At 38.5% G+C, this 11,616-nt stretch overlaps 2 protein-coding genes and 1 long non-coding RNA gene across 3 annotated transcripts; all 3 read right to left on the bottom strand.

The window, feature by feature from the left end:
• Positions 1-361: 361 nt before the first annotated feature.
• Positions 362-1,038, bottom strand: LOC121052831. Its single transcript, XM_040518720.1, has 3 exons — positions 877-1,038; positions 507-752; positions 362-400 (listed from the first exon to the last, which is right to left on the bottom strand). The coding sequence occupies exons 1-3, from the start codon at positions 1,036-1,038 to the stop codon at positions 362-364; spliced, it is 447 nt and encodes a 148-aa protein (XP_040374654.1).
• A 17-nt stretch (positions 1,039-1,055) lies between these two features.
• On the bottom strand, positions 1,056-3,181 carry LOC121052830. Its single transcript, XM_040518719.1, has 5 exons — positions 2,825-3,181; positions 2,541-2,702; positions 2,071-2,184; positions 1,329-1,951; positions 1,056-1,167 (listed from the first exon to the last, which is right to left on the bottom strand). The coding sequence occupies exons 1-5, from the start codon at positions 3,179-3,181 to the stop codon at positions 1,122-1,124; spliced, it is 1,302 nt and encodes a 433-aa protein (XP_040374653.1). The 3' UTR covers positions 1,056-1,121.
• A 211-nt stretch (positions 3,182-3,392) lies between these two features.
• Positions 3,393-10,303, bottom strand: LOC121052660. The gene is made up of 3 exons (XR_005809723.1): positions 10,129-10,303; positions 9,896-9,988; positions 3,393-3,430 (listed from the first exon to the last, which is right to left on the bottom strand). It is a non-coding gene; the product is annotated as an uncharacterized LOC121052660 (long non-coding RNA).
• Between the last annotated feature and the right edge of the window lie 1,313 nt (positions 10,304-11,616).

The following is an 11,616-nucleotide window of genomic DNA, read 5'->3' as shown; positions in this document are numbered from 1 at the left end:
CCACAATAGTTCTCCATTCACCGGTGATGAGTCGCCTCTTTAGCGGATCCATGAAATACACAACTTCTTCAATGGGGTTCACCACCATCAACATCCAATGACAGCTGGCATTCAAATTTATGATAATCAATACCAACACGAATCTGATTTAGGTACTTGCATTGCTATATTTATGAGATCAGAAGTCAATATTTACAAAAACAAAAATGCATGAATGAAGCTTTCGTACCCTGAATTATAGGGGACCAAAAAAATCTGACCAGGCTTCCCTCTTTCATAAGAAACTGACAAAGAACGAGCCCGTTCAGTCGGATTTCCACAGCCAATGACACCAGTAGCAGGATCTACGAAGCCAATCATATCAAGCATCTTCGATTTCTTCAACACTTGATAAAGGAAGCTGTAAAACCACAAGTCTCAAAATATCATTCAATAACACTGAATTAACAGCTTCATTTAAAATGCATTACAGACCTCATATACATCACAATGCAGCCGGCAGAAACCTCCTTCATGTTGGTCATGACATACACATCCCTTCTGAAGATGGCGACCTTTTTTAGATATCCAAATAATTTCTCGCCTAAGGTTGTATGGATGGTGATCCCATCCTTCAAGTTATCATTAGCCCATGTGGCAAACGTCTTAAGTGGTGGAGGCAAATTGGGTGGCAGCTTGTCCAAATCATCATGATCAAAATCCTCATCATATATATCCTTATTTTTCCTCCTCACAATTTTATGCTTTTGCTGCTGCAATTGATATAAAAAATAACATTGCATGATTAGTATTTCTATATCATGTAATATAGCAGCTCACATGGGAGTTTTGGTAAGAATAAAAAGGTTAAAAATGAATTTAAGCAAACTACATTACCTTTGCATCAGCTGCAGTGGGTATAACCCAGTCTCTAGGCCAAGCAATGCATGTACCAATTGCATCGCGAACAAACAGAATCTCATCATTAATAGGAATTGGTAGCAAAGCATTATCAACAATAGACTTGGTGATCGATACTCGGACATTTTCCTCAGCCATTGGAACACCATGGATAGTTTGCTTGCCGGACTCAACATCCACTTGAATGATCGTTCCTTCAGCCACTATGTTGTCCAATGAATCTATCGCAAGTTTACACCCTGACTGGACAATATTGGTGGACTGAACCTGCTAATTCAAACCAAAAAATATGTAAGCATTAGTCACATTTGAGGCAGCAATGTCATCAATATGGTTGATGAAATGTAATTGTAAAGAAAAAGAAAAGAAAACTAATTGTAAGGAAAAAGAAAGTAAAGCTAGGGTAGCGATTAATTACAGGCACTTACACTTGCTCCACAACTGCATTTTTTTTCGGAGTTAAATCATTTCTAACCTCCTCCTCAATAATTGAGGTTAGTTTGATGTTCAGCTCCCCATCCACAAAGACTTCATTCTCCTCAACTACTTTCTGCTGGTCCTCCCCTAAATCTAACTTCTTCTTGGCAGTTTTGGCAGCTTCAATTTCAATAGCTTTCAAACCAGCCTTTTCAAGTTGCCTTGAACAGCTGCCCTGGCCAGAGCCTAAATCATTCAGCGGTGTCACAGGTTTGGGTGAGTCAGCTGGCATCTCTTTCCCATTAACCATCGCTTCTAACTTCTGAAACCTTTCCTCCCAAGCGGCTCTTTCCCTAGCAATTTGTTGCTCCATCTCCAACTCCCATTTGGCTCTTTCCTGAGCAATGATATTTTCTTTCTCTTCTGCTAGTATCTTCTTAACACTTACCCTGACACTATCTTCTACATTTAGCATTTGGCGTTTAGGTAGATGAAAATATGCCGAAGGCTTGACGAAGCCACCAACACCGCGTACCCTACCAGGATACTCAGGATTTCCCAACACCAAAGTCAGAACATCATCTGTTCCTTCAGGGTTGATTTCTCCTTCAAACACTTTCCTCTTCAAACTTTCCTGATATAGACATCAATCACAGCACACAAAAATTATCCTTAGGATACAAAACCTGAAAAAAAAAAAAAAAAAAAAAAAAAAGCAACCAGTAATAAACAATTACAAAAAACTGAACTTACAATTTTTTTGACCTTCTTCTTCACTGCTGGCCCTTTGAAGTTGCCGCTCTTGTCTTGCCGGGCCTTTATCCACATCGTAGCACGATCCAATTCTTCAATCGGTATTTTTTCAGCCTATAAATATGAATAGATACGTGTGACATCATGATCAGTTTGGTGTAAACCGAAAAGAATAACAAATATATTGTAAATAGATTTGTAAGACGAATACTGACCAGTAATTCTTGGAAGTTAGCATATCCTTTCTGTGACATTCGATGAGGATACTTATTCTCCTTCCTTTTTATTCTCTACTTTTCATGGAGTATCTATAAAGCATATATAGAATTATGCATTATATTTTAGTATCTGCATAAACACTAACTAATAATGCATAAACTGTTCCACAACTGCATGTCCAAGTATGGTATTAGACAAACCTAAAATTGTCGTGAAGTTCTATCAACCACGAACGTATTCCATTCATCTACCTCAATGGATTGATAATCATCTGGAGGGAACTGTAAAAGTTCAGGAGAATCCAGATAGGGAATAATGTACCAGTTGGTTAGTTTGCTCTTGAACTCTCTCCATTTGTGGCCGGCTGATGTAATCACCAATTTCTTCCATTGTTTTGGCACCACATAAGCATCCTACACATTAACGAATACAAAGTATCATAGGTTTAATTACTGTTTTTTGAAAAAAAATAAGAATAATGAAATGTAAATCAGTGAACAACTAGCAACAACTTATATATAGACTGATTGTTTACCTGAATACTATTCCAAATCTTGTCTTTTTCATCCAAAGGCACATTTCTCCAATCATTTATAGATATTGGGATCTTGGTGCGTGCCAACACCCCAATGTATGACTGCATCTCCTTAGCTGCCTTCCCAATTGGCTCCCCATCAGCATTAGAATTCACCTTTAGCTTCTTTGCTCGAATCAGTCGCCTGGTAATTTTATTCATGGTTACCATCCCTCGCTTAAGCAACCTCAATCCACCAGTGATGTTGTCATCATCATCAGAATCCTCGGATGACTTGCTCTTTGCAGACTTACGACTAGACGACGAATTCTTTGTTGCCACAGCCTTCTTGGAATTTCCTGCTTTAGGCAGTGGCATACTTCTCCTGGCGGACACATCCTTGCTGGACTGAGTAGCTTTATGTTTTCGCGGACTTCTCCTAGGGAAGGTAGCCTTGTTGGCTTCTGTCAGTCTTGCTTCAGCCTTCTTGGGGGGAGCAGGTTTACAATTTGGAGAAGTAATAGGTGGTTCAGAGACGGTTTTTCTACTACGTTTTATCTACACCGCCTTTATCCTTAAGGCTATAGATCTAGCAACTTTCGATGTGCTTGCAGATGGAGCCATGACCTGCAATACATAATAAACACAGTTAGCCCCATAATATATGTTAACAATTAATGTCAATAAACAGATGAAACAAAAACACATAAAACAATGAAATAACTAACACATAAAGCAATGAAATTACTAACACAACTCAAAATTAAACAACACAGAAGACAATGAAATAACTAACATAATTGGAAGTGTTAATATACATGTTTCATCAAACACATCAGTACATATATATAGGCATTCTAAAACAAATCAATCACGAACAAACAACTTTAACTAAGTGTTTTTTTTGTTTTTTTTGCCCTCAGCCACGTTGATTGCAGTCATTTTCCACCCATATTGCTTCATCTCCAAGATGCATATAATTGCTATGTTGATCACCATCTATATTATCAAAAGTCTCGATGGATGGCATTGTTGCTTCAAATGGCTGTTGTTCTACTTCAATATCTTCTAACTCCTCATCCGAATTAGCCCCTTGATAGTCTCTATCTAGGACCCTTACTACCACTGACCATTGAGCATTGAGGGGATCCTCAATGTAAAATATTTGCTTAACATGGCTAGCTAAGACAAAAGCATCATTAAGATAACCTTTCCTATTCAGATTTACCAATGTGAACCCTAGTTCATCTACTTTAATGCCCCTAACATTCTCAACCCAATCACATTTAAACAACGGTACCCTAAACTTGTAGTAGTCCACCTCCCATATTTGTTGTATGACACCATAGAAGTCCATATCATCAGTTTTGGGATTTTTATCCTTTGCACTAGAAACTTGCATTGCATCAGCCACCAAAAAAACCCCACTGTTTTGCACTGATCGCACATTGTCCCGCTCCTTAGTGTTGAAATCAACACCATTAACCTGGTATCCACTAAAGGTCGGCACTACATGATTCGGTCCACTTGACATCCACCTCATTGTTTCCGAAACATTATTGTCCGGAAACTGCAGTTCATTTGAAACCTTCAAATCAATAATAGATTACATTAGCGTAATGTTGAAATCTTATTTTTTGTTAATCACTGAGAATCAAGTATATGATCGCATACCCTCTCTTTTAACCAGACAATAAAGGTCTGGTTTTGTTTATCCTTAAGCCACTTTTCATTTTTAGAAAACCTTGGATTGAGAAGCTTCAACAATTCCAGATGTTAACTGAATATCAAACACACAAAACTCAATGATTTAAGTAACAAAATATTTAATCAATTCATGGACTGTAGGAAAACTGATGATAATTAAAAGTTTATGACTTACATGAAATAAGGACTTGCATCCTCGGTATTCTGCAATATACACAGATGTGCTTGATGCATCTCCTTGCCATAGATAGAAATCATGGTAGCGCCTGATAGCAGTTTGGATGCATTACAGGCTCGTGGTTTGGAACTTTCAGGGATTCCAGCAGTAGAAGCATCACTAAGCATACGTTCAGTGCAAAACTCAACAGCCTCTTCGACAATATAAGACTCTGCTATGCATCCCTCAGGATGCGTTCGACATCTAACCCACCCTTTAAAGACTTTCATGTACCTCTCGAAGGGGTACATCCACCGAAAAAATACCGGACCACAAAACTGAAATTCTCTTACGAGATGCACAGTTAGATGGATCATAATGTCGAAAAATGAAGGCGGGAAGTACTTCTCCAATAAGCAAACAGTAACAACCAAATCTGCTTGCATTTTTTCCAGCTTCGAAACATCGATCACTTTAGCACATATTGCCTTGAAGAAAAGGCAGAAGCGCATACCTAACCGGCTTCTCAAGAACATAACATAAAGCAACAGGAAGAAGAATCTGCATGATAGTGTGACAGTCATGCGATTTTAGACTGGCAAGTTTTAAATCCTCCATAGAGACAAGATTCCTTACATTTGACGAAAACCTAACAGGAACCGTCATTTCAAAAAAAGAGCCACAAACTATTTTTTTTTTCAGCAAGCATGAAGTTCCAACTAGCCAGAGGTAATTTATCCCTTTTGGCACCAACTTTTGGGTTCAAACCAGCCCTAATACCCATCTCCAACATGTCCAAACGCGCTGCAACCCCGTCCTTTGTCTTCCCGGGAATGTTCAGCAGCGTACCAATGATGGCATCACAGCAGTTCTTCTCGATGTGTAAGACATCGAGATTATGTGGTACCGGAATATATTTCCAGTACTCTAGTTCAAAGAAGACAGACTTCTTCTTCCAGCAAGGTCTGCCTTGGTCTTCAACACCCTTGGCAGGAGGAGAGCGTTTCTTTTTCCCACACACACAATTCAGACCCTCTACTCTAGTAAACATCTCATCTCCGGTTAATGGTAGAGGAGGTAGGTCCTCCTCTACGGTGTTGTCAAAAGCAGCAGCCTGTTTCCTATACGGATTATGTCTAGGTAGGAACCTACGATGCCTCATGAATGCCATTTTTTTGACCTCTCTTTAACGTATAAGGTCGAGTCTGGTCAAGGCATATTGGACAAGCATTGTATCCTTTAACAATACTACCAGACAAGTTCCCGTATGCGGGAAAGTCATTAATAGTCCACAGCAGCACCGCTTTCAATTTGAAGTAGTCCCCTCTTAGTGCATCGTATGCTCCCTCAACTCCATCCCACAATACTTTCAGATCATCTATTAATGGCTGCAAGTAGACGTCGATATCGTTACCAGGTTGCTTCGGTCCCGATATTAACAATGTCAACATCATAAACTTCCTCTTCATACAAAGCCATGGAGGAAGGTTATATGTGACCAGTATAACTGGCTAACAAGAATACTTACTGCTTAGAGAACTATGCGGGTTAAATCCATCAGAAGATAGGGCTAGTCTGAGGTTTCTAGGGTCGCTACTGAATTGTGGATATTGTTTGTCAAGTAATTCCCAAGTAGGAGAATCAGCTGGGTGTCACATCATTCCATCTTTCTTTCTACCAGACTCATGCCAAGTAAGATTCTTAGCTGTGTTGGTCGATTGATACATTCGTTTGAACCTTGGGATTGGTGGAAAGTACCATAAAACCTTCGCAGGTATCCCTTCTTTCACAGTTTTATCCCTACCCAATTTCCACCTTGGAACACCACAGTTGGGGCAGATAAGAGCATCTGCATGCTGCTGTCTATATAAGATGCAGTCATTAGGACAAGCATGAATTTTTTCATACTCCATCCCTAAAGCACTAAGTGTCTTTTTCGCTTCATACAAAGACAAAGGAACCTGATTCCCTTCAGTAAGCAGACCCCCAATCATGATAAGCATATCTGAATAGCAAGCATCGGTCATTCCATGCTTTGCTTTCAAATTAAAGGTCTGAATCAGACCATTCAGCTTGGTTGTCTTCGTACAACTTGGGTACAAAGGTTGATCCCCATCCTCTACATACTTCAAAAACTCATTAGAGTCTTCGGAAATCTGCTCATCCTCACTTTCTCCAAAGCCCCAATCATTCTCCCCCATCCCAGGTTCCCAATCTACAGTTTCAGATTCAACTCTATTGTCATTCATAGCAGATGTAGTAGGTTCCCCATGCCACCTCCAATGCTTATAACTCTCGTTAATACCATTCCAAAATATATGATCCTTAATAACTCCAACAGAAAATCCCTCCGTGTTACTACATTTCAAGCAAGGACAAGAAATCTTGTTTTTGTTATTGGCATTAGACTCGGCAAACTTGAGAAACTCTGCTAGTCCTAGCTCAAACTTCTTTGATCTTCTATCAGCATACATCCATGACTTATCCATCTTAAATATATAGGTTCCTTCATATATAACAAAAACACACTCAAATAGATGCTAATTCTAAAAGTAACATTGCTTAACATGCTCATACTTTTAATATACAATATATTCGTTAAGACTAGTACTGGTAAGAACCTCCATCCAATGTCTTATATGTAGACGACGTGATGATTTTTATGCAGGGTACCTCCAGGGAGCTACGGGCTCTAAACAGGTTTCTTCAAGAATATGCAGCAAACTCAGGGCAGGTGGTTAATAAAACAAAATCCTCTGTCTTCTTGGGAAAATATGCAAGACCAAGAGCAACTGCAATTCAACATATTCTTGGCATTAGAGAAGGTTGTGTGCCCTTTAATTATTTGGGGGTCCCAATATTTTTTGGGAGGCCTAAAACGGCATACTTCAGGACTATTGTAGACAAGGTTCGCTGCAAATTAAGTTCTTGGAAAGGCTTGCAGTTATCACAAGCTGGGCGTCTGCAACTTATTTCTTCTGTCATCCAAAGTTTATTGGTTTATAGCTTTCAGGTCTATCATTGGCCACGTGAATTACTAAAGAAAGTGCAAGGCTGGATGCGCAACTTTTACTGGTCTGGGGACCCTCTGTAGAAGGGCGCTGCTTTGATTGCTTGGAAGACTTGTTGCTTGCCTAAAGATTGTGGAGGGCTTGGCCTAAAAAATATTTTCACTTTAAATAGCTCTCTGCTTCTTAAGCGATGTTGGGATATGGTAACAGGTACATCTTCCTCTTCAGTGTTTCTCCGCGCTAGGTTCTTAAAAGTGAATCTAGACATTTATTCTTATTATCAAAGATCATCTGTCTGGACCGGTCTGAGGCAATTATGGTCTGTATTATTATCAAACTTGAGATGGCAGGTAGGTAACGACATGAATATATATTTTTGGAAGGATAATTGGCTCGGTAGCTCATTAGCAGTCAGATTGAACATTGATCCTTCAGTTCTGCCGTTCCTTCAAGATCGTGTTAGTGATTATATTGTGCAGAATCAATGGGACCTTCCATTAGAGCTGCTTGAGAACTTTCCAGAAGCTTCTAATGATATTATGAAGATTGACATTCCAGAGGCTGCTTTGGAGGATACCGTGATCTGGCCTACTACTTCGTCTGGTTCCTTGACTGCAGCAGAGGCTTATACCTTTCTCTCTGACCCGGTTGCTCCTCTTGCATGGGGAAAGGCTATATGACACAAAGCATTGCAACCCCGAAAAAGCATTGTTTGTTGGAAAGTTTTCCATCACAAAATCTTGGTTGATGAAATTATGCAGCGCAGAGGTATGCTTATTTGCTCTCAATGCTCACTTTGTCACTCGGCTGTGGAATCTGTCCACCATCTTTTCATTAATTTCTCTATGCTTCATGACGTATGGACTTGGTTGTTTGCCATGTTCCACCTACAGCGCCCAGCATTAATTTCTTTACCAGGGCTCTTCTCTCTCGTTTTATTCAACCAACTTCCGTTCGCTTCAAAACTGTTATGGAGGTTAGCTGTTTGCAATCTGTTTTGGTGTATATGGACTTAAAGGAATAAAATCAGGTTTGATGGGAGAGTATTTGTTTCCTGGAGATTTAAACAGTTCCTTCTTAATTCGTTTAAGGAATCAGCACTGTGTTACTTTGTCCCTTGTGATCGAATTACGTCTGCAGTGCCGGTTTATTCTTTGTTGGGAGTCTCTCCACTCAGAGCAAAGGCCCCAAAGTTTATACCAGTGGTTTGGGAGGCTCCTCCCTCAGGTTGGATAAAGGTAAACACAGATGGTTCATTTTCAGACACTACAAGAGCAGGCTTTGGGGGCGTGTTCAGAGATTCTGAGGGGCTTTTTATTGGGGGTTTCTCATATAATGCTACGGTGTCCAGTGCTATTGATGCTGAGGTTCTCGCGGTTATTGAAGCAATTAATGTTGCTTTGGTCCGTCGCTGGACTCACATTTGGTTGGAAACGGACTCAATACTAGCACTACGATACTTCAAGAACCCTGGTTTAATACCATGGAGATTGCGTACCTCATGGTTGAATTGTTTACACAAGGTTAGTCAGATCACTTTCAAAATGACACATATCTTTAGAGAAGGGAATGCTTTAGCTGACAAATTTGCCCGTTTTGGAGCCTCAAATGTTGGTGCAGTCTGGTGGAGAACCTTACCCTCTTCCTTTCTAGCAGAGTTTAGTAGAGACTTGTCTTCAAGAATTAATTATTTCTTTTCTTAGTTTATGTTTTCCAGTAGATTTATAGCTTGTCCTTTGTTCTTGTCGGATTGTTTTTCTTTGTACTGTTTAGGTATTGTTCCTTCGCAAGTTTGGGTATGCCCGGCTTGTTGCTTTGCGTCTCTTGGAAGTGGTTTTGGCCTAGTCCACCATTCCTATTGTACCTTTCTTCTTTTTTTAATAAAATTTCGACTAAGGGCGATGAGTTAGTCCTTAGGTCACTTCCGAAAAAAAAAAAAAAAGAGTGGTCTTAACACATACAAATTCATCCACATATAGCTGCAACAATTACATCGATCCATGACAATTCTAATGTTCAGATTGCATACCATGCTGATACTTCTATTATACAAAATAATACAATACTCTATCATGGAATAAAAAATGAACTTATGATTATACTCAACTAGCTAGCAGTAAACGTATAATCATTATGTGTAGGCAAAGACATCAGCAAAAGGATAATTAGCTACTTGCTGACTCATATATGTATAAATCACAAACACTGAAGACTCACCAGAAATTTTTACAAAAAAGCCTTCTGTTTTTCTCCACTACACTACTAGCAGTGAGTCTTCCTTCACAAATCCTTTTGTACCATCAAGTTTCCCTGTCAAGGTCAACAAAACAGAAGGAACATGTTAGAAAAAGAACTATTATTCAAACTCAAAACAAGAAAAAAAGACAAAGAAAATCAAAATATCAAAAATATTATAAAGGATCCTAGTGTCATAGAAATTGCCGACTCACTTTGGGAATAAAAATTTATAACATTGTTACTTTGTGTTCAAAGCGTCTCCCCTGTGTGCCAATCTCGCCCTCCTGGTGCATTTGATATATTCTTGTGTTAGTACAACAAAGGCTTGCATAAAAAAAAAATGCCTGCTATACATTTGACCACCCATCATGGAGTACGAAGAAGTTACAAAACAAGTTTAAAGAGGGTACAAAGGGGTTACAATCTGACCTCAGAGAATTTAGCCTCTAAACACATCACTAAAGTGAACACTAGAATTATTCAATCCTTAAGAGTTTACTTTAAAAAAAAAATGATATATGGCAGTCTTAGCAATGCATATGCAAAGGGTCCTCGAACATTTCAGCGCTTAAAAGAGCAACCTTATTATTCTCCAAATTCCATTTTTCTCATTTTGTTCTTTTCAATTTAACCCCAACCCAATGGAATGTAATTCTGAGAGCTATAGTAAAAAGAGAATTAGCAAACTATCACTACATTTATTAAAGAAAATCATCCAAATGCCTTACTGTAAAGACCCAGCTCAAAACTTCTTCTGAAAAACATCGTTAACTACTAATAAAGCAAGTAAGAAGTTTACGGTAACAAGATTACTGACCAAACCACAGCAAGTACTCCATATAGTAATTACAAAGTAGAAGTATATGCACAGCTGTAAAGTATAATCAATAAAACATAATTATCAAGAAAAGAAACACAAAATCAGAAAGTAGAAGCCACTCGCACCACTACACAATTAAACAAAAGCATCAATCTCATAAAGTCGAATCCAATTCTAACTTGAATACATTGACCAGTACATAAAACTCAAGTAGGGAGAAGAAAAATAAGTCATATAATTACTTCTTTAAAGACTTGTCAGATTGCTAAAACAGGCACAATACTATTCGTAGAAATAAACTCAACATAATCACAAAGAAGATTCAGAAGATTGTGCATGCCATTAAATCAAAGTAACAACAACTAATAATCTTCAGTCCTAACTAGAAGTAATATTCTATTGGACAACAACCTTTTTTTTTTTTTGAGAGCCAAGGTATTGATCAAGCAGAAAAACCATAATAAAATTTATCACATATTATAGATAAGCCAAGATGAAATTGCTTTCCCGAAGTTGGGTTCAAAAGACAAAGTAGAAGAACATAAACTTCGAATACAATCCCAATACTAGCAATTGGACAAAACTGCTATTGTTTCCTAAAAAAGAAAGTTATCTGTTCTTGAAATACAAACTCAGGAAACCAAGCAACTGTTGAAGCAACATCCTATCTTAAGAAAGATTAGAGCTATTGGACAACAACCTTTCCTCTAAGTCAAATTAGAACAAGGATGTCGAACCCCCAGAGTACCAAAATTAATAGAATTCTAAAAGGCTAAAAGGTAAAACAGAATTGAAATCACATAAATTGGAAATAGGTTATTATTGAAAAACAGAATAAAAGAAAAGCCACTCCCCCAACTCAAATCAAACCGAGAATAAT

The sequence above is a fragment of the Rosa chinensis genome, chromosome 4 (assembly GCF_002994745.2).
Source record: "Rosa chinensis cultivar Old Blush chromosome 4, RchiOBHm-V2, whole genome shotgun sequence".
In the NCBI taxonomy this organism is placed as follows: Eukaryota; Viridiplantae; Streptophyta; class Magnoliopsida; order Rosales; family Rosaceae; genus Rosa; species Rosa chinensis.
This window is presented reverse-complemented; position numbering and strand designations above follow the sequence as displayed.